Source organism: Ictidomys tridecemlineatus, chromosome 12, assembly GCF_052094955.1.
Source record: "Ictidomys tridecemlineatus isolate mIctTri1 chromosome 12, mIctTri1.hap1, whole genome shotgun sequence".
NCBI classification, from domain to species: Eukaryota; Metazoa; Chordata; class Mammalia; order Rodentia; family Sciuridae; genus Ictidomys; species Ictidomys tridecemlineatus.
The window spans coordinates 86,642,059-86,669,409 of record NC_135488.1 but is presented as its reverse complement, the minus strand read 5'-3'; the positions used below and the strand labels follow the sequence as shown (position 1 = coordinate 86,669,409).

General features: G+C 33.1%; 1 protein-coding gene across 1 annotated transcript in view; it reads right to left on the bottom strand.

The window, feature by feature from the left end:
* Positions 1-27,351, bottom strand: part of Lrpprc (leucine rich pentatricopeptide repeat containing) — a 105,770-nt gene that overhangs the window by 39,683 nt on the left and 38,736 nt on the right. Inside the window, exons 15-24 of the mRNA XM_005324518.5 lie at positions 16,999-17,026; positions 15,340-15,397; positions 14,153-14,259; positions 13,862-13,939; positions 13,493-13,537; positions 13,030-13,143; positions 11,693-11,823; positions 10,931-11,016; positions 9,305-9,512; positions 483-607 (exon numbers count right to left, since the gene is read on the bottom strand). Of these exons, the coding sequence (XP_005324575.1) occupies positions 483-607; positions 9,305-9,512; positions 10,931-11,016; positions 11,693-11,823; positions 13,030-13,143; positions 13,493-13,537; positions 13,862-13,939; positions 14,153-14,259; positions 15,340-15,397; positions 16,999-17,026 (980 nt within the window). The remainder of the gene's footprint in view (positions 1-482; positions 608-9,304; positions 9,513-10,930; positions 11,017-11,692; positions 11,824-13,029; positions 13,144-13,492; positions 13,538-13,861; positions 13,940-14,152; positions 14,260-15,339; positions 15,398-16,998; positions 17,027-27,351) is intronic.

Here is a 27,351-nt window from a genome sequence, read left to right as displayed (position 1 = left end):
GGAAGGCACTGGGTTTGATCCTCAACACCACATAAAAATAAAATAAAAGTACTGTGTCCATCTACAACTTAGGAAAAAAAAAAAGAATATCAAGAATAACTTCAAGAACATAGCTTTACCAACCAATTTTCTGTCATATACCTTATCTAAAAGTATTCATATATAAAATCAAGTACCTAAGACTAACTTCAAAGAGAAATGGTGAGGATAAGGTTAAAGAAAAATCTTCATAAAGGCAGAATGCCAAGAAGTCAAGCACAATAAATAATAGGGGATAATTTTTCTAAAAGAAACATTTATCGAAAATCAAGGGACATTTACAATATTTAAAATCTACCTGATACATTTCTTTTCAATTCTGAAATGCCACAAAGCATCTCTGAATGTGCTTGTCTTCTGTAAAATTTTCTCTTCACGTTCAAATTAAGCAAGCAAGCAAGAAAAAAAAAATCCAACTACACTAATATGTTTAGGAAACTTACCTTTCTGGATTAGATCTGTCTCGCCTTTCTCTATGAGTTTACATAAGACATCATGAATCCTTGGTAATATTTTATACTTTTCATAGCAGTCAATGGTAGCTTGAAGAGCAGCATACAAGTCATCCCTTGGGGGGGGGGGATTAAAATAAATAAATAAGGCATATTTATTTAGTCTCAATAAGTTTAGAGATGCACAGAGATCAATCAAAATGTAAACTACACTATTTTCCTTGCTTTACCTTTTATTATTTTTATTATTTATTTCCTTGCTTTACCTTTTATTATTATGCTTAAAGGTACTTAGGAAGAAAGAAAGGTCAAAATAGACGGAAGGCAGTCTCTGATTTTAATGTAAATAAAATTTGACTATATGTAATAAGTTGTCATAAGAATATATTATTTCTCAAAACAAGGACTACTGTCAAATATTTTTCTCAACTACTACTTAAAGGCTTTTATGGCCTTTGATAAACTGCAGATTTAGAAAACTTTATTAAGTGCCCAAAGGTACCAAGGAATTTTTAAGCACTTTTCAACTTTACCATAATATTTTTCATACTGCCATATTATTACCAGATGAGTAGGAAATAGCCTCAGATTCATGTATACAGGAACTTATTGCTAAAACTAGGATATACTTGTGAATCAGTGAATTCTAGAAGAATTCTAAATATTTTTTCCTTAGAGATTAAACTTTTAAAAATTATTTCCAGGGCTGGGGATGTGGCTCAAGCGGTAGTGCGCCTGCCTGGGTTCGATCCTCAGCACCACATACAAACAAAGATGTTGTGTCCACCGAAAACTAAAAAATAAATATTAAAAAATCTCTCTCTCTCTCAAAAAAAAAAATTATTTCCAGTTATAAAGTCAAAGTATTTGTTTTACATGGCAATAAATTAAAAGAAAGTCATTTTCATTTCAGTCAGTTTCTTATCAAGAATGTAGAAATATATTTTGTGGGTGCTTAAAAAGTATCGTTTTTCCTTTCAAAAAAAAATGGCAGCTTGAGAAATATGTGAGACCTTAGACAAGCTATAGATATTATATAATCCAATTCTACTTGCCACCTTCTTTATTTTTAAAGAGATGAAGAAACTAAGGCATTTAGAGGTTGACTTATTTGCCTAAAACAACTAAGTAAACAGAGGAAAGTATTGGTGGCAGGTCTTTGGACTTCTACTTTCATTTCAAAGCATCTCATTGCACATGAAAAGCACTGCTGTCTGCATAATCTACTAAGGTGTTACAATCTGGTATAAGAAATTAAAGATTTTTTTAAAAAATAGAGTATGTAATAGATTTAAAAAGAAGCACGGTCAGAAAGAGAGAGACAAAGTATAACTAATGAAATTAACAGTATCTTTGTAGAGAATATAAATTTCTCTTACATTCACATCAGTTTTCACAAAAGTCTTTTCAAATTTCCTATTATAGCCTGTCCATTATGCAAATGTTACGTTGCCCTAGATCAGATTACTATTTTATCTAGATTAAGATTTTAAGCTGTACTAAAAAAGTAAAATAGAATGAAGAAGTGTTAATTTCAGTACAATAATACTGACACAGTGAAAATGAGCCAATCCTGATGGAACTCTACCTTATCCCCTTCCTAAGCCCTGTTTACAGTGCATCTTCTGGCACCCCACAGAGTCATTTGAATTTTTGTCATTTGGGGTGAAGACTAAATTACAGGTTAATTTCAAAACTGAAAGTAGATGCTGCAGGCTAGATTACTGTCATACAAGAGAAATGCTATAGTAGCTACCACATATGATATAAAGCTTTATATAATCAGTATTTTCCCTTGTTCAGACACAGGTTCAGTTATTGCCTTTCTACAATTCCACTGAGTGGAAAACTACTAAAGCATTTTTAAGAGTACAACTAATACATATTGATGTTTGTTTTGTTTTAAACTGGCAAGATTTGCTTTTTCAGATCAATCCCCAAACTAGAATGGTATTGTCTCACTTTTATTTGCCCTACATTAGGTCAAACCTATCAATAAATGAATGAATAATTGTTCTGTCAATCAAAGCGACATGTTAATGTCTCTGGTCTCCAAATATATCCTTCAGAAGATTACACATGCTCAGAACAATAATAGACAAAAATAGCAAAATGGAAATAATCCATACATTTGTTAGTAATTTTAAGTACCAATGTTACTGCTCTTAGGATTGCCAATAAAATCAATTAGACATCTATAGTGGACACTTCATACAAAGTGTACTGAAGACAGAAATGAAATAAATGACTAATTGGTTCTTTTCTGTCTCCATTAAACTGCATTCTGACTTGTGGGTGGATCATGCCACTTTAAAAAGATAAAAATGTGTATTTCTCCCATACTTTGTCATCATTTGCCTTGCCTATAAAAGCTTGAAAACTCGGTGCTGGAAATAAAAAATGTGAAAAAAGCGGGGCTGGAGCTGCAGTTCAGTGATAAAGTGCTTGCCTCACATGTGTGAGGCACTGGGTTTGATCCTCAGCACTACGTAAAAATAAATAAATACAGATATTGTGTCCATTTACAACTAAAAAAAGTATTTTTAAAAAAATGTGAAAAGCATCTAAAATTAGCATCGCCATGAACAGAGTTGTATATTCATAGGACTTTGGATGTGGATCTCAACCCATAAGTATTACATATGGCTCAGACTCCTAGAAGTGGTGATAAAAAACAGGTTATCACAAAAATGGCTGGGTTCCCCTCCCAAGGGTTTGTGGATCTGTGTTGATTAGGATCATCTATTCACATGTTTCACATCAGCAGATAAAATCATGTGAAAATACAACTTTAATAAGACAGAATGAAATCATAAAGAGTTGCAACATAGCAAAAGGAAAATGTAGAAACTGCTTCTCCGCCAAAATGTGGGACAACACATTTCCAATCGATATACTTCTAACTTCTGCGACTCAATGTGATTTATGATTTTCTTTGTACACTTTGTATAACAGAAATGATTTTAAATTCTTCTCAAAAATAACAATAATCCTTGAAAATATCCTGTCGATATATTAATTCTACATTCAAAATTTATATTTCAATATAAACACATAATTTCTAAGTTTTATATCCATGTTTTTAAAAGTCCATTCCTGAAAAAAATTTTAGTCACTGTTTTTCACAAACCTCAAAGAATACAAAAAGAAAATCAATTCTATAACATACTGCTATCTCTAAAATAAAAATCTATATCATTTTTAAATACCACCCCCCCCAAATTTCAATGAACTACACAATTTTCATGAATAAAACTATATATGCAAATAAAAAACAATTATTTAGGGGCTGGGGTTGTGGCTCAGCGGTAGGGCGCTCGCCTAGTACGTGTGAGGCCCTGGGCTCGATCCTCAGCACCACATAAAAATAAAGATATTGTGTTCAACTACAACTAAAAAATAAATATTAAAAAACAACAAAAAACCCAATCATTTAAAAAGTTATTCATGTGTATATATATATGTATGCATTTGTATTACTAGAGATTAAACCCAGAGCCTTGCACATATTAGGTAAGCATTCTACCACTAAGCTATGTCTACAGCCCCTTTATCAATTTTATTTTGAGATACGGTCTTGCCAAGTTGTCCAGGCTGGCATCAAATTTATGATCCTCCTGCCACAGCCTTTGTCCACAGGCCTACACCACCACACCTGGCTTTAAAAAAGCAGTATTTTTATTGATGCAAATTAAAAATGTAAGCTTTGTCAAAATTTTGGGAGCCTAAAATAAAGGCAAACTTGGGGGAAAAGATAATTCTGTAATTCTAAATTTTTTAAAAATACACACATTTATGGGAAAGCGGCAGACCACTAAGTAATTGGAAAACTTAAAAGAGAGTTACATTATGGGGCTGAGGTTGTGGCTCAGTGGTAGAGCATTTGCCTAGCATGAGTGATGCCCTGGATTCAAACTTCAGCACCACATAAAAATAAATAATAAATAAAAATTTAAAAAACATTCTGTTTCTATTAAAAAAAAAAAAGAGTTACATTTATTATCTTGAATGGGTTTACTTGGATCATATCAAAATTCATTCTAGAACAATTGTTCATTTAAAAACATATGACTGTATATAAAACTACATTTTTACATTATTACATAAAAGAAAATACAAAAGGCAAGTTCAAAGTTTATATGTCAAATCTAATATTACTTCTTGTTTTAGTCTTTAAAATGAAATTAAAATATGCTATAATTATCAACAACAGAAAAGCAAATACAAGGCAGGATGCAGGCATCTAATGATTATAAAAATAGTTTCTTCAAGATAGTAGAATGAATTTGACATTATTACTGTATGTGTATATATAACAACATGACGAGTGAAATTCTACATCATGTATAATCAAAAAAAAATGAGAAGCTATACTCCATTTATATATGATGTATCCAAATGCATTCTACGATCATGCTTAACTAATTAGAACAAATAAAAAATAATAAATATTTCCTTCAAGGTAGCAAAAAAAAAAAGCCCTCTAACTCAAATAAATTCTTTAATAGATACAACTGTAAAATCATCCATGTGTTCTATACTATCTTGAATTATTAAAAGCAGAATGACCTGTGACAACTGTTTTTTTATTCACCTATCGATAGTTCTCAACTTAGTTTCTTTACTTATACATGGGAAGTAACTTTTCAATCCAGAGCACATATTTAATTTAAACAAAAAAAGATGACGAATATTATTTTTAATTGGAACAAAGTGCTTCAACATTACACATAAAGTGTTATCGAAGTGGCAATTTACCTAAAGGCCTTACTGATTGAAAAGCTCTCAAATCTGAAATCAATAGAGAAAAGTGGAGCCGGGGGTGGGAAAGTTTTTAAGAAGAAATGAAAAACAAACTCATCATCCTAAAAACAAACTATTCTATAAATCTTCAGCAGATTTTAATATGGGGAGAAATCAACTCAAGAGAAACCATCATCTTCATAAAAATTATTCTGTTAAGAGAATCTGTCCTTAAATAGCTAAATGTTTTTTCTGTTCATCATCTATAAATGAGGAATCTTCAAGGAGACTGGTGTTGCAATTACAACTAATCCTCCCCAAAAAATTAACTGTGTTGAAGGCTTTGTAATTTCCCTAGGTACAATTTAGCTGTCACTTACTTTAAAATTTACTCAAACATGCGTTCCGAACAGCACTAACTTCACATGTCAAGTGCTTTCCAGCCAATTGAGTCTAAACTAGAAGTCGGTGTTAAACAACTGAATGATTAGACAAGATAGCTCATTTCCCTGCTCTTTTGTTCAGAATAAAATGCCACATTTACATTATCAGGCTCAACAGGATTTTCTGACAGAGGGAGAAAAAACCCCACTGCACACTGTCCGTACTAAGCACATGAAGCCTGTCATTTACCAATCATCCTTCAAAAAGCAATAGCCATGAATGTAACTTAATTACGACCCAATGATCCTTGACGAAAAATCATCTTATCACTGTCCTGTCCCCCTAGGGCAAATGAAACACTTTTTGTCCTTTGGCACTGATGATGCTAAATTCTTAATTGCAATAATGGAGTAAAAGAGTCAAACCTCCTTAATTTCCTTTCAGCACATAAAGAGTTTTACTCTAGAAGACAAGCATTCCCATAAATAATAAAAGTATCCAGTACAAATGAAGATACTAAAATTGAAGGGGAGTGTGTATGACAGAATAACTAGCATTTTAAAAAGTGCATTTCCCATTTATGTAACATATCAAAGTGTTACAATGACTTTCGAAACTTATATTGTTACAGGTTCATTTTAGTGAAAATTGTGACATTTATGAAAAACTCAAGATTAATTCGCCAAGAGGTCTGGAAGGATTAGGTATACAAAATCCATGATGCACTTAAATTAAATGCATATGTGCAGATGTAGACTATAGCACAAATCAGCACATACACAAAAAAGTCCTTAATGGAAAGCAGAAATTAAAGGTGCTTTGATCATCTTCGCTAATATAATCCAGTTAAACAACTTCAGATATTTTTCATATTCAATGAAACCAAAATGGATTAGCTATAAAACAAGTGAATCTGAAACTGCATCATACAAATTTCTCTGCTTAAAAATTTAATGGACCAGATTTTATTAATTGTTTTTCCTTTACCATAACATGAAGACTAATCAAAAGCTCTTTTAACCTATTATAAAGCATTTCTTTTTACTGCATATGGAGGATCCCTGTCATCTCCCTGAATCAGGCATGATTTTAATAAAAGAAATAAATTTTAAAATAAAATAGTTACAAAAGAAAATTTTAAAATCATATTCATTTGGACTACATATAGATAATGGTCTACAGATTGTAGTGTAATATAATAGAAGCACACAAAAATTTGTTTAAACAATTTCTTTTCTGTTTAATACAAACGTAATAAAGCCAGTTACAAACTTTTCTACCATGTTATAAATGTGTTATTGTTTTAGATTTCCCTTGCCAAATGCATAAAAACAAAATGCATTATTTCCAAGCCCACAAAGCATTATCCAAGGACACAAACTGATATGGTATCATTTCCTCTCTGCTATACCCAGTGTTGGAAGTTGGTTCAAAATTAAGATCCACGGAGTCTGAATTATTATCTAAGGAACTCAAATCTCACAGATTTCCTTCAGAATTATAATATGAAACTAATATCCTCTTTAGAGTCTTTCGCAATGACATGCCAAAAAGATGCTTTTGAATGAAATAATGAAGGTTTTTAAATGATATTCTGAAATGTTTTTCATAATTTTATCACAAGTTTGAATAAATAAGGCTCACTACCCAGATGAGCTCATACCTGCTGGGGTCAATTACATGGTATTACTAAAGACTGAACATATTTAATCAAATCAAATACATGGGGCCTTTTTTGTAGGTTGGTGTAGTTAATCCTAGTACTTGTCATGATTCTGAATTAATTAGCTATCTTCCATCAGTTAGACAAAACAGAATTGAACAAAAGTTTCAAAGTCAGTGTTTCATTCTAGCATTTTCCCTGACAATAGTGCTACTACTCCTTTCTGAAATTTTATAAATATTAAATTTCCTTTATATCCTTTTTATTCTCATGACTCTAAAACAGCTGACATAATCTTTTTATTATGATAGATGAAACTGAAAGAACATGTCGGGGAGACTGCTTCTACAAAGTAAAGATAGCAAAAGAAAAAAGTAAAAACTCAGTGTAAATAAAAATAGAAGATAATAATTTCTACAAGTTTCTGAAAGTATTAAGACACCATGAAGGAAAAGATACAAATTTAGATTGTTGGTCCAATTAACAAAGACAGCCAAATTTGACTGAGACATACAAACACCTAACTGTTCTAAATGATCAGAAGCACAGAGCATGCTCCAGGTTACCATCTGAATTCTATGCTGTTTTCATTTTCCCTTGGGTAAGCTCTCCTTGGTTCATGAGCCCCATCTGCAGACCTCTTTTGGAAAACTTTCACATCTCTACTGTCTTCAAAGTATTTCTATTTGTAAGATACTTTTCTACCATGGACTCGTTTTCTTTGTTAATTATTATATTTTTTACCCAGTAGTGTAGGAGGGCCTAATTCTTCTGGGCACTGGGCCCATTTCTTTCAAATCCCTGTGCAGAGTTCCACACGCAATTTGCAGAGATGGGTCTTTTAAACAATTGAAAAAAATTCCAGTAGGAAGCATATTAATTATAGGATTTCTATATAAAGTTGGCTGTGAATATGAGAACTCAATAATGCAGTAATTGTTTGAATCACTATTTCTTTAAAAGAATGTAATGCTGAGATTGTGGAAGTTAAGATTTGGCCAATCACCCAACTTGATAACTGTTTATGACTGGCTGGCAAAAGAATTAGTTTGGATGTGTGTTCACATGCATGGGTTCAAGCTTATCAATATTCACATTTCCTAACGAGCTATTTAAAACAATTTTTTATTCTTTATTTAAAATTCAATACCAAATTATTCATCACATCCAGTTAATTATACCCCATATTAAATAAATAAAAACTACCAGATATTTTGGGGGAAGATGAGAAATGTTAAAATATAAATTTCATTTTTTTCCTGGCATTGATAAGACATCATCCATACTAAAATCAGAAAATCCTAATCACAGAATAAGCAGATTACAAACTGCAGTAAGCCATGCAAAAGATGACAAAGAGGTAAGATTTAAGAAATTAAAAAGCAAAAGTAAAAGAAGGTAATGAGCTATGCTTAAGCATCTTATTAAAATGTTTCACTCATTATAAAAGAGTAGAATTGATTTTACGATTTGCATTGAAGATAATATTTTAAACTGGGTACAAACAAGAATATTTCAAATGTAAAATTTTCAAACTCAGTAAATCTTTCCCTATCAACAAAATTCATCTTCCCACAAGGCAGAAACATCTCCAACATTTATCAAAACTAGAATAACTGTATGTGATTAAAATACTATATGGAGACCAGGAGTACTGCATAGGTATTTCTATGTTTATTACCTGAAGGAGAGTTATGATACATGATTAAAAACCTCAGAGGACCTTTCTTTCTTATATCTATTGATAATCAGTATTTATTAGACTCAAAAATTTGATTCAATTTCATGTAATATTATCACATGTTCCTAGAGAAAAAAAATACCAGATACCACTTCATTGAGAAGCCACAGAGCCACAGGGCTGCTGCTGATTTTAAAGATCACCTAAACCATCTTAGTACCCTTATTCTTTGGCAAATGACCCACAGGCTTCCACATCAACGTACTTACAAAGTATAATCCCAAAATGATTAGATTCATTCTTTTAATGCCAGCATTAAAATTCAAAATTCAATTAACTTACTTTTCCAGGTGTACAGTGACCAATGGGAAACTTATGTTGGTAGATGGTTTTGCTAACCCTAGAGTGACGATGGCTTCATGCAGCTGTTTTACTGTTTCAATTTCACCTCTTAAAGCAGCACCATTTAGGATGTGGAAAAAGGACAAGACTGTTGCATCTTTGATAAGAACATCCTTCTCTTTCATCTCCTTTAGAATGTTAATAGCATCTACAATGAAGTAACACAAAAGACCCTTAGGTAATTTCATGTAGGGAAAACAAACTGCTATTAAAACAGCATTTCAAGCCCAGCAGGAATGTAAATTCTAGTGTATAATGCCGATTTCAAGTTAATTACTACTTGCATTTCTAAACGAGACTACAATTATAAATCCACAATAGCATGGTTTTATCATTTCCCTGCAACTTTGACTACAAATTATAGATAGGGACTGTGTGCCCACTCGGCACCACATAACCCTGTACAGTCTGCCCTATAGCTGTAAGATCCTCCTAAATGGATGCTTTTATCGTTCAGAGCTAACATCTGCTAAATCACACCATTGTTTCTTCAGCAGATGGCTTGTCAGGAGGCCAGATAATAAAGATGTGTTTACACTGTATATACAGCCAGACTAATGGTCTGATACCGATAGGGCCTGTTTGCTATGTCGATACTAATTAGCCAAGCAGAGCCAATGAAAGCTTTCCAAAAGACTGCATGTTAATACATTAGATTCATTAAGCTTCATTAGAAAGGCAGAAACAAACATTTTAGGATATGGAATAAGTGCATTTTCATAACGTTGTTCTTAATTATTACACAGACAAAATGTTTTGACCACTTTACAAAAAGTGATTTCAAAAAAGCAGGCTAATCTTTATAAAGAGTTTTCTGTATGAGAAAGGCTTCCCAGGAAAAATTTCAATGTTCAAATCATATTTTCTCCGTACACTGTTTCCTATGACAAAATCAAAACAATCATTTCTAAAAATAAAAGGAAGTGAGGAAGGCTAAAAAAGAAGTTTCAAAATAGAGTCAAATTCAGAAAGAAACAAGTAAATACTAAGAACATATTACCAAGTGTCATTTAATTATATTAGATTTAGCATTACCTCAACAATGAGAAAATTAGGAGTATGCAAATCAACAATATAATTAGCTACACCTTTCTCATGAAATTCTAAATAGAAACTTCAACTGAAATAAACATTTTGCTAATATGATTAAAAGTTCAGCTAAAAACAAGTGCAAAATTCAGTTTTTTATATATCATATTATGTTTATAGGTTTTATGTTCAGCCTTCAGATCTTCTTAAGCAAAAACAAAGCCATTAGTGCAGGCATATAAGCAAATTGTGCCATAAGTCATGATCTTCAAACTCAATCCAAATAGCAATGCTAATAAAAACTAGCTGCAGAAATGCAAAAAGCACTGAGCTGTGCAAATGTAAATGACAAGCTTGCCAATCCATTAAAACTAATGGCCTACACTGTCCATGTGGCTCTGGTTGGATTCACATGCAAATTTGTATGCAAAGTGTTCCAGCACTTTGCAGGACATGATATACCATTAATATCAATTCACATGTTATGCCACAGGCAAATACTTGCATCCCATCTTTCCTTTATGTGGGGAGACTTACCTTGGAGCTTGCCATGCTTTCCCAATACTTTTACGAGGCCTACATACTTGTTGGTGTCAAGGACAGCAGATGGATCTAAACGGTCACTATGAAATAAAACCAGTTATATTATGTTAGAAGACAACTAATGACAAAAAGGACTGAAATTCCTATAACTTCCAAAAGCCCATCAGGTCTAAATTCTTATTAATATTGGTGCCTATACTTCAGTTAGGATTTATTTTTTAAGCCATATATCAATTAATATGTAAATTATAGTCAGTGACTTCAGAAGTAAAAATCGTAACACTACACATACATATAGCATCACTCCACCTGCAAATGATACTACTGAAGACACTTTTGCTTTATGGTACTTTCCATAATTCTAACCTTCACTGTGAATACTGAAATACTTCAAATGACAAATTTTTATTTGCTAAATCTATCAGGATGGGGATTAAAAAATATCCTTGAGAAATGGACAGAATTTTGTTTATAGTGCAGTATAGAAAGGGAAATGTTATCAAGCCTCACAAAACAGTTACTATCACCAATAGTATAACCAATGGGAAAAAACCTTGGCTTTAAAGACTAGGCTGTTTTATTGTTGTACTTAAGACACCTTGCTGAAACAAGAGCCTTATGCTATGAAATTTCAAAAATATTGACAACAAAAGCATTGAATATTACTTAAGGCAGTAATATTCAATCTAGGTGACTCATCAAGGGTGGTATATCAGCATAAACGCTGATGAGTTGTTTCATTGCCAGGGTACTCACAATTCTTGCTTCAAGTTCAGTGCATCTTCTGCATTATCATGTCTACAGCACAAATTTATTAAAGCTGCATAGCCACCAACAGCCATGTCTGATTCATATTTTGCTTTCAATTCAAGGGCTTTTTGCATATTCTAAAATAAAGAATTGAAGTTAAAAAAAAAGAAGAAATTAATATAAAATTAAAATGTCACATTTTTAGTTACAGTATTTAGAAAAAGTTTACAGTACTTTAAAAATAAACTGTTTTGGGGGGAATAAGGAGGACAGCAGAATACAAATGACACTAGGATTACTGTATGTATACACATGGATGTATAACCAATGTAATTCTACAATCTGTACATGTAGAAAAGTGAGAATTCATACCCTATTTGAATCAAATGTATGATATGTCAAGATCATTGTATTGTCTTGAGCAACTAATAAAATTTAAAAAAAATAGGATTTCAAAAAATAAATAAAAACTGTTTCATGTTATCAACTTGGCCCTGCCCCCTTGGTATTTTTATTCACCTTTTAAAAGGCAGGCAGGCCAGATGTATATGTAGGGTAATTCTAACAAATGTAAATTTGGATTTTTTATTGTAAAATAGCCCACTATTAATGCCAAATTTGATGTTTTAGCTTTTGTACTGTACTATTTAGAGAAGACTTCCAGATTAAATACTTCCTAAATCAGCCCCTAATCATAGTCCAATTTCTAGATGCAGAAATATGTACCAATAAAGTTTCTCACTCTAGTTTAGTACCAAAGAAATAACAGTACCATGTTATAATCTCAGTTATGATATTTTTTTCTAAAACTATAGGCTTGCTAAACTAGAACCTGAAAAAAGTCTAGTGATATTCCTCAAATTGCAGACACACACTAAAACGAACACGAAGTACAGCTGGACGCCCACTGAAAAAAAGGCAAGAGACCCTTTATCTCGGAGAGAGCTTTTTTCCAGCAGGAAAATGGAATTTCAATCCCTGCATTAACAACCTAGTAATATTTGACTTGCAAATGACTACTGCATGTATCAGTTGCTTGACAATCTAGATATAAGAGACCGGAGCCATGGCTTGAAAGGACATTTGGCATGTATGATAAACCTATCACGGCTGTTACTATCATTCACTTTGTAGATTATTGTAAACAAACTACAGCAACCTGAAAACATGCCATTCAAGGTGTAGCTGAAATTAGTTAACCTTTCATTTAATTGCATTGTTCACAAGCATGACATATAATAATCAATTGTAAAAATCATAAATATTATGTTCAGTTTTGCTTATTATGAACAATAATTTTTTTTACCCTAATAGCATATTTGAAATGTTTAAACAAATGTTACCTCTTCTGAACAAAGCATTAATATCAGTTGCTTTAGGACATCTCCTATAGGTTGATTTTTAGCTTTTAGATTTTCAAGTGTAGACTCCAAATCAGATGGTGTAAGTTGCTGAGACTACAGGGAAAAAAAAAAAAAGAAGGAAGAAAAATTTACTACAAAAAGAAAACTTGACCCTTGTCACCCTACCCTTTAAATTAACTTTCCTTTATGTTATAAATGCTCATAGTGATATTTACCTGGGGATCAATGGATGGACTCTAGGGGTAATGAATCTTGTAAGACTATTTGCAAATTTCCTAGGTCTGTTGATTTTTCAGAGAGGACAAATAGGTTTTGCCAAATTCTTACACATATACAAAATGATGAAAATATTAAGAAACATTGGTTTTATAAGGGCGCAGTCTAGAATGCTTGTTAAATGCAGTTATTATAACATGTAGAACCCGCTCAAAAACCTACTTACTTTACGAGAGTCTATCTTCTTTCTTTCAACCATCATATTAACATCCTATATCGGGATTTAAGTTAGCACAAAATTAGAAGACACAAGTAAAATTAAAATAGCAAATGTCCAAAGAAAAATCTGAAAGTCCCACTTCATTTTAATGCTATCTGTCTACCTTTCCAACATTTTACAGCAATTCTGATCATACTATACTGACCATTACAATTAAGGTTTTAAATGTATTCTTCAATATATAAATAGTTTTTACCAACAATGAAAAAGCTTTGTTTTAATGACTGCCAATGAAACTTTTCTTTTTTGTCAAAAGCATCGTATTTTTTAAAAAATTTAACAGGTTTTTATATATAAATTAAGCATTTCACACACCTTAATCAATTCAGGAACATGGTAGCTATCCAGTAGATTTCGAATGCCTCTGTAGATACTTTCAGGAATTTTTATATTCTGTGCAAAGGAAAGGGAGGGGGGGGGGAAACCTGAGTTTTAGACAACTAAACTGAAATTTGTCTAACAGAAATTATCTCAGACATAATTTAAGTCTCCAACTCTTGCATGTCATTGAGAAGTGGTCTGGTTGCACTTAAAAGCAGCAATTTCAAATCTAATAGATACATGTCAGGCAGGACAGGCATTATATAGCAAAAAATGAAATGGTACCATCTCCTTCAGCTGATGGAAGTATTGTCTCAAACGCTCCTCCTTGGCCTGTACCTCTGAGTCACTCATGCTGTCAATCAAGTTATAAAGAAAATAGCCAACAGCTTCTGTGGAAAAAAACAAGAGAAAGCATTCCACTAAAATTACCGAGACTGTCATGTTATCAAGATTAATTTATAAGAAATCATTTTGGTGTGAGATGTCACCCTGATGAGAGGCTCTGAAATGGCAACAATGATCACTGAGGCATAGAGATTATGTGGTTTGGGAGCACATATCTAACTGGTGAGTGAAAGGAATATTAATTATTTTCAGACCGAGTGACAGCTTTTCAGTACTGAATCTTACTTCAATCTATTTTTTTCCACTATTCTGTGACAGAAGTGGTCCTGCCCAAGGCCTTACCCCTCTCTTGTCCAAATCACAAGTAGTAAAAATAAATAAATGTCTTTACACTTTTCTACACTAATTTTTTGTGGATAATATTTAGGGAAACACATAAAATTACAAAGGATTATACATGTTGAGTATAGAAAGTTAAATAATTTTAATAAGCAGATATAGTAATCCTGTGGAGAGCTGCCTATTAGCCAATGAAAAACCAAGATTAACAAAGATGTTTTGTAACAACAGTAATTTTCCTATGCATTCAAGCATAAAATGTACAGGGCCATGTGCTAATGCCTGGGATAGGAGATTTGAACTTTTAAGAAAGGTAACTTCTTATAGAAAAGTATATATTATAAGCTTTCCTTAAATGGCAAATGAAAATCATTAAATGACAAAATAATCTTTTATATAATAAATTATATTTAAGTGGAAAAAATCCACAAGACCTTTTTCCTACTTTGTTTAAAATTAGCCATACCTGCAAAACATTAAAGTCACATAAGTATTAAGAATCTCTGATTTTTTTAAGCTTATGCCACAGACACTGTAAGAAGCATTTCCTTGTTGCATGAAAAGAAAGTATCCCAAGCCTGCCTTCTAAAATTAATTATTATAAAACCAAACACCTCACAGATCTCAAAATGCTGTGGTTATCAATATAAAGATGTGTAACCAAATGTTTTCAAATTTCACTTTGCAAAAAAAAAAAGTGTTCCCTGCTATAATCCTTCTAGTCCATTATTACACAGAAGAATGAATTTGTGGATAAGTTACAATCATCAAAATTGAAACGCTACCCGTTGGTCCTGGAGGCTCCTGGCAATAACGTCCATCCTTGTACAACAATTCTGTTATCTGGTAAGACAGAAAATTCGTGCATTGCAGCAAGAGACGCAAACAAGAACAAATACAATTTGAAATTGAATTCTTGAAATAATACAACCTCTCCCCAGTAAGGTATTATTCTATATTGTAGTAATCCAACACTACCCCCACCCACCAAAGAGATTGTTTTGTTTTTAAATAATAGGTTTGTCTTCTAAAAATAAAAATAAACCCATGATGAAGGAAAGCAGCAATGTTTTATGAAATGTCACAAGGAGAGGCTATAAAGTGATGTCTATATATCATTTTAAATTGTTATAAACAGTAATTTATAGGAATTATGAACCAATATTCTCATCATTTTGATTTTGATGAGGACACTAACTGGGATTAGTGTCCTCCTTTTAAGTTTTATAGAAATAAAAAGTAACATATGCTGGACCAGTAACTAACTTAAATTTTTAGTTGTTCCATGACATTTTCTCATTCATTTTAATGGCACTAAAACAAAAGAGGTCAAAAGTTTTAACTTGTTTGTTCCTAAGTATTCTTATCAATTAATTCACATATACTAAAAGACATACACACTTATTTTTCAACATTAAATCTACCAACCAAAAGAAATTTCTAATTTCAAAATTCCAAATAACATATTTTATAATCAAAATTATTATACAATCTATGATGCCAACTTATAACTTTGAAAAGGGTATTTAACTATATATCCTGAGGCTGAAGACAGAAAAGAACTATATACTAGTTGTCCAAATGACATGTGTGAAGAATTCTAATGTATTTTATGCATATTCAACAGCTGAGCTTATGTGCTATTAAAGCACATGTATTTTAAGCGTTTACAGGCCCAAACTGTACTTCTACTATTGTTTACTTATTAATCTGAAAAAATCAGGCAAAATGATCACATGCCTCTATACAAACCATGCTATAGTTAATTCAAAAGATAGTTAATGTAGGAATAAGAATTGTGCAAAAGAAAAACAAAATAATCTTCACCTACCAACTGTCCTTTAATCAACACACACACACAGAAAATAATAAATTCTACCAGAAACTTTTGCCATACTTACAGTAACATTTAATGCCAATTTGAACAAAAACACACTTAATAAATACACCAATGAAAATATCTCTAGTCAAAACAGTATCATTTCTAATTTGGCAATTCAAGTAATACCAGAAATAGAATTGGGAATTTCAATTAATAACATGCCTTCTGATTTTATTAAGCTGAAAATCTTTTATGCAATTCACTATAATTATGCTTCCTGCATAAAATCAGTTAATTTCTTAAAAAGGCTGATGTTGGTTTGCATACCATTCGTATACAGAAACATACACAAATATACATACTTACATACAGAAAGAAAATTAATTATTAAACCTATAAGGTCAAATACTTTTGCAAAGGTTGAAAATCTTAAGGACTCTTAGGACTAAGTCAAAGACTACTTCCATAAAAAGCTTCCTGCTGTTTTAAAACTAACATTTTCAAGATTTTAAATCCATTAATTTTAACAGTATAACAGAAATGTGTGGAGCTATTAAAATTTTTGCTCTTACTGGCTATTTATATATATCACCTTGTGATTTGAATGATTAGGCATACTTACCTTGCTCCAAAGATCTATATTCATAGACCTGCAGAGGGCAGCAAAGGATTAAAAATAAACCCAGAGGTTTAAAAACATTTTAAGTTAAAATGCATTGCCAATTATATTATGTAATATGTAAAATAAAAACTTTATATAAACAAGTAAATAAATGTTTGCAAAATCAAGTTGAATCATTAGAACAAGCAATTTGGAAAGAATGACCCTCACCCACTTTGAATCCTCAAAATAAAAAAATTGGTTTGGGTAAGAATCATTAAAAAAACCACCCCTAAATCTGGGGTGCAAGTTTAATGAAGCAGCATATTTGTATGACCTCAAAGGGTCTGCCCAGAGACTGTCTGTAACTTATAATGAGAAAAATAGCTAACTACATAATGGAGAAATGAAACACTTGAATGAGTGATCCATTAAAATTAACATAACTAATGAGATACTGATGGACACTGTGTGCCTTTAGATATAATTCCCTAAAAGACAGAACATCACTACAGTTGGGAGTTACAGAATCTGAAGATAATCAAGGGGGAATACAAGGAACATTCTATAAAATAATTGGCCTAAATTCTCAAAAAATGTTAATGTCATAAAAGACAAAGGATGAACTGCTACAGATTAGAGAAAATTAAAAAGAAATGACAACTAATATCCATCCTTGAACTGAATTCTGTATAGAAAAGAAGGAAATTCTAAAAAAGACATAATGATAAAATTGAAGGGCTGGAGTTATGGCTCAGTGGTAGAGTGCTTGCCTAGCATGCATGAGGTACTGGGTTTGATCCTCAGCATCATATTAAAACTAAAAAATAAATTTAAAAAAAACTGAACATGAACAACATTAGCTAAAAATATCTCAGTAATGTTAAGGTTCCTGAATTTATTTATTAACTATTGAGGTTGTGTAAGAGAATAGCCTTGCTCTGTACGATTATGTACTGATATATTGAAAAGGTAAAGGGCCATGATATATATAATTTAAGCTCAAATAATTCAGGAAAAATACATTTTCCCCCTGCAAACTGGTACCCAGATGGAAGCAGTAAATAATGATAATGTGTCAAAATACTAGAAGTTGATGAATGTAGTATAGATGAGATCCCTGTACTATGCCTGAAAATTTCAAATTATTTCAAAGAAAGTTATAAAAAATGGTTGACACAAATTTTGCCTACTTAAATGAAAAAAACATTATAAAACAACTTAACAAACACTAGTCTTACATCATTTCTAAGCTTTGCACCCTTGATGTCTGAAGTCTTTTTCATGTTTAATGCAAACTTTAAGAAAACTAATTACATATTCATGGCAATTTTATAATATAAACACACACAACAAAAAAGCATAGGCCTTTTTAGACTTGAAGTTAGGTGCAGTTTGGGGTGGATCTAATTTTAATATAGTGAGTTAACAGAACATTTATTTATTTATTTTATTTATTTATTTATGGTACCGGAGACTGAACTCGGGGCACTTGACCACTGAGCCACATCCCAGCCTTATTTTGTATTTTATTTAGACACAGAGTTGTTTAGTGCCTACTAAGTTGCTGTGACTGGCTTTTAACTCACAATCCTCCTGCCTCAGTCTCCAGAGCCACTGGGATTACAGGCATGTGCCACTGCACCTAGCAGAACACTTATTTTTATTCTAAAAAGATATTCAGAATGAACTACTGTACGTGCAACAACTTAGATAGATTTAGGGTCACTATGCTGAGTGAAAAGACAAAGGACATACTAGAAATCCATTTAAGAGAACAAATCAGTGGTTTCTACAGGTTAAGGATGGGGGAGGATAAATGATTATTAAGGGGCAGCACCAGGGGGATATATGTGGTGATGGAATAATTCTGTATTTTACAGTGATGGTTACATAAATATACATGTGAAAAAATGCCTAACTATGTACACAAGTTGTATCAATGTCAAATTCCTAGTTTTGATAATGTTCTAGTTTTGTGGGACATAAACACTGGGGGAAAGGAGGTTGAGGGTACACAGGCATTCTAATTCCTGTCTTTGCAAGTTCCTATAATCTATATTTCAAAATATAATATTACTTATTAACTAAACAGCTTAACAGTGCCTCTGGAATCTGCTTCCTATAAAATCATCTCTTCTGAAACACATTAGAAAAACTTTGAAAAAGAAAATCTAGAAGTGAAAAAAAAAAGAGCTTATGAAGTAAAAAGTATCAGCAGAGTTTAACATAGTATTTATTTTGATTTGGGGAACAAAAATCTCTTGAGAAATCTGTTAGGAGAAGGAATGATAAATTAACCTAAAAATCATATCTCTAGGTTGTATTGGAAAATAATCTCTCAACTGTTACAAAAGAATTTTCATCTAAGTCACCCATCAATTACAGAGCAGAATCATCTTACTACTTATCATTTCTGTATCCAAAAAGAATAAGTTGTTTTTTTTCCAAACAAGAGAGAAAAAAAAGTGAGGCTTCAAGATATTATGAAGATAAAATATTGTACAGCAAAGGGTAAGATATAGTAAAGGCTACAAATAGCTTGAATTCTAAGGAATTCCCTGCCCTGCATGCTAAGCAAGCATAGTACCATTGAATTATATCTCCAGCCCAAAGAATCTTAACCTAAGGATGCTTACTACAATTAACAAATAGGGGAAAAATCAAAGAGTTTGCTAGAGTGAGAAGCTGATGCCCCCCAAATGCACAGTATTTGTTGCAAGACTTCACCTCTGCTGTATCTTGAGCCCCTTTGGGAATCTGATGAATTCTCACATACTGTTAATTTTGTCATGAGTGATGATAATATGAAGTTAAACTATTTAATTTAAAATAAATTGTGAGATATATTCTGGATGTATGGGTGGAATGATCAGAGTTCCAATAATTATTTTTTAAAGTCCAAGGGAAATAAAGGCAGGGAAGAAGGAAATAAATAGATAAAAGAGATTGCCAAAATCTTAACTGTTAAAGCTGAGTGATAGGTACAGAGATCTGTTTTAATGAATGTTTGAACTCCATAACCATATCTAAATTTTGCACTTCTGTTCCAACTCTCAACTCTCATAAGCTGGTCTTCCTTAATCAATTATTTCATCAAAATACCAACTTATTATCAAATTTTAATTTAAAAGATAATAAATTACTATCAAATCTGGATGAAGTACCTACAGAAAGCTCAGACAAACTTTCAAAATTATACATATATCTACCAGTTTCATGGTGAAAAATACATTTAAAACAAAAACCAAAAACAAAAATATCCAGAATCATTCAAAATCAAGCTTTTTTAAAAGAATAATTAATCAATCTACCTAAGACTAGTAAAAACTTCCCCAATTCAATGCAATCTCACTTTTGAGCCCACGATCCACTGAAACTACTCATGCTAAAATTACCAGTAATCTCAATTCAAAATTTAAAACTTTTTAGTCTTCTTTGACTTTTAAGTATGGAGACTTGTTGTTGACCACTATTTGCTAGTGCTCCTTGTTCCCCCCTAGTACTACTTAATCTCCTTTAGAAATTATCCTTTCTTACCTCCTTAAAAGCAAGCCTTGATTTACCTATTATCCAGCATTCCTGGGGCTGTAGCTCAGTGGCAGAGCACTTGCCTAGAGTGTGTTAGGCACTGGTTTCTATCCTCAGCACCACATAAAAATAAAAAAATAAAATAAAGGAATTCTGTCCATCTACAACTACAAAAAAATTTTTAAAAATTTAAAAAAGCAAGCCTCTATACCAGATTCTACATGTATTACATTTTTCATTTTTAAGATAATCTTGCATGTAGTTATTTAAACTCCTGTATAACAGAAAATGAAACAGACTTAGGCTAAGAAAAATATTTTCACTTGGAAGTTCAATAGGTACCTCAATCAATCTCACATATAGTTAATTATCTCTGAATATTGCCTGTTCCCCCATTTACCCATACTTGCACCTTTCTCCCCTTCTGAATACATGTCAATCTTATCTTCATCATGTAAGCCTTTCAATGGCTTAAAGCCATGAATCAGGCTTCAAACCTTCTAATTTAGAAGGAGGTCCTTTTGAGGAAACCTAAAGCTACCATCCTAATTTTACTTCTTGTCATTATTTCATGGCTTCCTAAGTTGAGAACAGATGTACTATTCTCTCAGTCTTAATGCCTGTGCCTGAAATGCCCTTCCTATCCACTGTACAAATTCTTATTTATCTTTCAGTACTCATCTCAGGAACTTCTCAGTACATCTTGCTCTGGCCCATCCATTCCCCAACCTTCACAGAAAGAGTACCTTCTCCTCTAAACAGTCATTAATAACCAAGACTAGTTTATAGTTGCTTTCTTTCTGGTCTCCAACTGTGAACAATCTGGGGGAAAGTGCCAGAGATTAGCATTTAGTACATACTGATACTTAATTCTATTTGTCCTTGATTTACCTATTATCCAGCATTCCTAGTCCATGGTCCACATTTATAAGCACTAATTTTTTTCAGCATATACAAACTCATTAAGAACTCTTTTAAGGGGCTGGGGATGTGGCTCAAGCGGTAGCGCGCTTGCCTGGCATGCGTGCGGCCCGGGTTCGATCCTCAGCACCACATACCAACAAAGATGTTGTGTCCGCCGAGAACTAAAAAATAAATATTAAAAATTCTCTCTCTCTCTCTCTCTCTCCTCTCTCACTCTCTCTAAAAAAAAAAAAAAAAAAAAAAAAAAAAGAACTCTTTTAAGAACTTTCTGTTTAAACTTATTTACTATTCACAACATCTTTGTTTTAAAGGCAATTATCAGAACCCCTATAAAGATGAAGGAACTGAGGTACAAAGTACTTAAGTTTTAAAATGTATCCAGGGGTTTTCTGAATTAACTGGGGATACCAGATTGGCAGTTTGCATTTAAATTTCTCCTTCCCTATGCCCTACTTAAATAAAAAGAACTTTTTTTTTCTTTCAATGACACATAAAATAAATAGGAGATACAGATGACTAGAAATAAATATTATACATTAAAAGTAGTAACCAATTTAGCAGTAAAGAGAATGTTAATTCCCAAGACAGCAGTAAGAAAATCTGGATCGAAACCAATTTATACTATGGAATCTTCAAAAGGGTTAGGTTCTGCATTCCTAAGGCAAAAGGAAAGGATTAAAGCAAGACAACTCCTAGGTCATCTCCCTCAACTCCACATTGGGATACTGCTCCTCTCTGACCACAGCAGAAATATAAGGATTCTTCTTCAGAGCATAAAACAAAGACCCTGGAAAATTCCAAGTTCAGAAACAATATGCACTAAAAGCTAATCCTTGGCTCTCCCTCATACAACATCCTGAAGACATTTCATTACAATGCCCAAACCTAAGAGGAAAGATGACATGAACACTAAAATCTCAACAGTCACTCAGCTAATCCTGGAGGGAAGTCATCAAGCCCCATTAACACACTCAGAGCTTCTCATCACTTTTTACATTTCCTACTCAAATATTCTAAAGACATTTGGAAGAAAAAATACAAAAAGAACTTGGAGAACATAGAAAATAAGCATGGTGAGGAAAGGCATCCAAAAAACTATCACCAATATCCTGTGAGAAAGAAAAGCTTATTATCTATGAAACAGTAAGATGCTATTTTAGGAAAGGACTTCAAGAGATTTCAGAAATAAAAAATGAGAGCAGAAATGAAAAATTCAATGAAAGAAGTAAAAGAAAGAATCAGAAAGTTGAAACATAAAAACCAAAGCAAACAAATCCAAACCACACCAAGCCAATATTAAAACCAACACAAGCTGAGCGCAGTGGTGTACACCTGTAATCCCAGTGGCTCAGGAGGCTGAGATAGGAGGATCATGAATTCAAAGACAGCCTCAGAAAAATCGAGGCGCTAAGCAACTCAGAGAGACCCTGTCATTAAATTAAAAAAATACAACATAGGGCTGGGGATATGGCTCAGTAGTCAAGTACCCCTGAGTTCAATCCCTGGTACAAAGAGAAAAAAGGCAAGAAAAAGCACCAGTCCAATAGTTCCAGAAAGAGAAGATTTTAAAAAACAAAACAAAGCAAACAAACAAAAACAACTGAGAACTGAAGAATACAAATGTCTGGATTAAAAGCACCCACTGGGTATATCCAGCACAACAGATAATAATAAATAAGCACAAAATATATAAGATCACTTTATAGTGAAATATCAGAAGATGAATGGTAGAGGGAAAAAAAAGCCTTCTATAAGAGTCTAGAGAATTCAAGAGATGATTCTAGAAATTTCTAAACAACTAATTACAAAGTGAAGAGTCCTCAAGTTTCCAGAGATAAAAATTAAAATGGATATAAATTCCTTAATTGTCAAATGTAAAAATACTAGTACTAAGGGAAAGATTCTACAAACTTCCAGAGGAAATTCTACAAAAATAAATCTCAATACTGTAAAGACAGACGATAGTGGACCAATGCCTAAAAAACTCTAAAGGCAAATTATTTCCAACCTAGAATTCTATACACAGGCAAATTATCAACCATGTCTGAGGCTACAATACAGACATTAACGATCTCAAAATACTTACCCTACATATGCTTTTCTCAAGGGGCTCCCAAAAGATGTCCTCCACTCAAAGGAGAGTAACCCACACCCTGTTCCTCACAAAAGACAAGTCTAAGATACGGAAAGTAAAGATTCAACCTGCACCAAAACAAAGAAAATCTCCTGGGTCAAAGTGAAGGAAGCACCCAGGTAAAAAGATAACTAGACTGTGGGCCACTGCCACCTGTCACTGCATCTTCCTTTTAACATAAGATAACCACATTTCTTTTTAAGCCTGAGACAATGTTTTGACTATGTACTGATAAAATACTTCCTCTCCCCTTTTTGCTTTGTTGTGTAGATCAGCTAAAGGCATTCATTTCTCCCAGGGAAATGTTTTACTCTAACCTACTTCTAAAAGTCCAAAAAAGGCCACAATGAGCTTAGATATAGCACACACTTGAGGAATAAATATTTCTGCTAGATATCTAGTATGGCCACAAACTTCCTGAACACAAGGAACCCCACGCTTCTCAAGACTCACCCATACCTTCCCCACTGTCTTCCCTGAGAGGGGCTTTTGTAAACTTTTAGAAATATTGAAGTCAGACCCTAATCCAGAGATTCTGTTCAGATTACATTCTGGAAGACTTTCTAATAATAGCAGTGTTACTTCTTATTGCCAGGTTTCTCTTTACTTCTTGGTTTCTCACAATTAATCAAATCACAATTAATCATATATTATTTGGGGATATATAATAGTGGCACAATTTTACTGAAAAGCAAGAGAATGATCCTGTTATGGGCCAGGCTATATGGGCAATGACCAAACAGACTTCATTTTACTGAGACTCCATGTCATATAAAAAATCCTCTCCCATAGGAACACCTGGCCTCTGTACCTATTAATAGTTGCTTAGCATAACACGTTTGGCCACACAAAATGGCAAATCTTATACAATGTAAAATTGTTCTCTCTTTGGTTCCCATTTTTCTTGGACAATGTACCCTATCAGAGATTGTCTACCATTCTTTAACTCGTACCCAACAAGGATCATTTGGACCTACTTCCCTTCTTCTTATGATTATGGAAAGTCCCATGGGAAACACCGAATGTACCCAGAATGAAAATATGTTTCTGGGTATTGTCTTTCTAACTGCTCAATTCAGCTTCTGTACCCATTTGCCTGCAGCTACGTCAACCTGGATGTGTTTTTTGCCTTTAAATACCTTGAAATGCTCAGGCTAGGGTCTGTTACTTGCAGAGACAGTTTGGGTTCTACAGAGAGCGATCACGAGCTGGCTAATAAAAAAGACTCTCCAATTTGGACAAAGCTGGGATTTGATGTGTTTTCTGAGTGATCTGCCTCATAACAATTCCACCCAAGACAGGGCAGCAGGGATCACCAGGGAAAGCCTCATGGGTCTGAGGAGTGGCACACTGAGGCTTTTAAAGTACCACTGATATTCTATTTCCTAATCTCAGTGGTGAGTAACAGGCATTTGCTTTCTTTTCCCTAATGTACATTTCAGCTTTACATACTCCTCTGAATGTACAATATAATTCACAATAAAAAAGTAAAAAGTAAGATTTACAAGGTCTTACAACTAATAAAACAGTAGAGATATCCTGAGCTCAGGTAATTTGGCTATGAACCTTGTCATTTTTTTTGTGATAAATTAACACATTAGATTTTGCTAACCCCTCTGCCCACAACAAGAAGTTTATATAAGTTGACAAAAGACATGTTTTCTGTACACTTAATTTAATTTACCCCTTTCTGAAGAACAAGTCTGAAGTAAAATGTTAATAGCATTTCTGTTCAAGGCCAATTTCAGCTTTTTAGGGAGTCTTTTTAGTGGAATAACAGGATTTGAAAGAAAATCATGAAGAAACATCAACATTCTAGCCCTACCATGGACTATTACTAAAGCATCTGGGTAAATCTGATAGTACTTTTCTAACTTTCACACTATGATGCTAACACTCCCAAACAGTTCAAAAATGAGAATATTTGCAAATAACCTTTTTACAACTTTCTAAAACTAGAGACACATAAAGGAACTACTAATTTAAAAAAAGCATCAACAAAACATCATATAAACTAAAATATTTTTCTTTCCACTGTACATATAGAAAACAGAGACTAGGGCTGTGGGTTTGGCTCAGCCCTCTTCCTTTGGGGCTAGAACTAGCTCTCCCTGTCTCATCTCTTTGTAAAGAGAGAATATGTCAACTTATTGATTTTCTCCAAGAAACTCAGGGCCTAGACTTCTCTCACCTCAGAGTGGGCCTTTGGATGCTATGAAAGGAAGAAATTTTTGTATCAGAAATGATTATTAGAAAATCTTTAATCTGAGCTAGTGTAACACATTATGTAAGAAGTACCATTCATTAAAACTTGCTGGAGGATTAAAAAAAAAAAAAAAAAAAGAGTACCTTAAAATCTGGCAGTAAAGTTTGAACTCAGGGGCATCCAACCACTAAGCCACATCCCTAGCCAAATTTTGTATTTTACTTAGAGACAGGGTCTCACTGAGTTGCTTAGTGCCTCCCCATTGTTGAAGCTGGCTTTGAACTTTCGATCCTCCTGTGCCGCTGGGATTGTAGGCATGCGCCACAAGCACCTAGCTGCCAGGAAACTTGAGCACTTCAGTGGAGCTAATGTCTGATCCTACAAATTTTAGAATCAGAAACCTGGTTTTCAATCAATACATGGAAGGCAGCAGTACTTGGTACTGTCCCCCACTTAGCAAGTTCAGGCTATTGCCTTCGGGTCAGAAAATGTCTACCACTCGACTCTTTTTCTATGCACTAAAGACTCATATATCCCCAGGTTAATTCTGAAATACTTCTCTTTTAGATATGTTATCTTCCCAAACAAGTTTTAAACTAGCCTCAGAGTCAATTTGCTCTTAGAAGAGACTTAATACTTTAGCTGTTGAAAGTGCACATTTTTCCATTTGAACTTTGTTAAACTAGTACGATTGTTAGGAGGAAAGAAAAATTGTATTTATTTAAAAATTTCAAGTTCTAGCATTTGACATGAGAATTCACTAACTTATCAGTCAGATCTAAATACTCTTTAAAATGCCCTGATATATAGACTGATTTTTTTGAAAAAAAGGTTTAAAAGAAAAAAATTCCCTAGTAATCTTGAATAACCTCACTCTCAGCAGTATTAAATTTGAATAGTTTTTGACTGATGACTTTGCCTATGTATGCTAAAAGATAACTTATAAAATGGAAAACTCCAGAAAGGTATTACACTTGACTGATCTTTAATTACCATTTCCTGAGCTTATCAATACACAGAAATATCAGCTTTCCACTTAAACTACTCTCAAAAGATATAAAGAAAAGCATGTTTCCATAAATATTATGGGATAGCCTAAAAAATAAACCTGAAGCAAATCAGGCTGCAGACTGGTAGACATTACTGTCCTCGTGGCACTGAACTACTAGGCAGGTCTTATTAAAAGACAGATAATACTCTAAACATTGCATTCCAATTCTAATTACATCCATGTAAATTATGGGTAACTTTTGATTAACTTATTTTTGGCACGGAATCACTTTTGGTGAATTAATCTACCTCTCTTTTTTTAATATTTATTTTTACTTGTTGCTGAGGACCGAACCCAATGCCTCACATATGCTAGGCAAGAGCTCTACCACTGAGCCACAACCCCAGCCCCTCTTTTGTTCAATTTCTTATGTGCTCATGAGCCTAAGAGTTACAGGTAACTTAACATGGACCCTATTGGCAATGACACAGTTGACCTGGGATTCATTGCCACTCTGTGCTCAGTTTTTTCCCAGTCACCTAGGCAGTTCTTAAGTGTTACGAGTATAATGGGACCCTGACAAACACA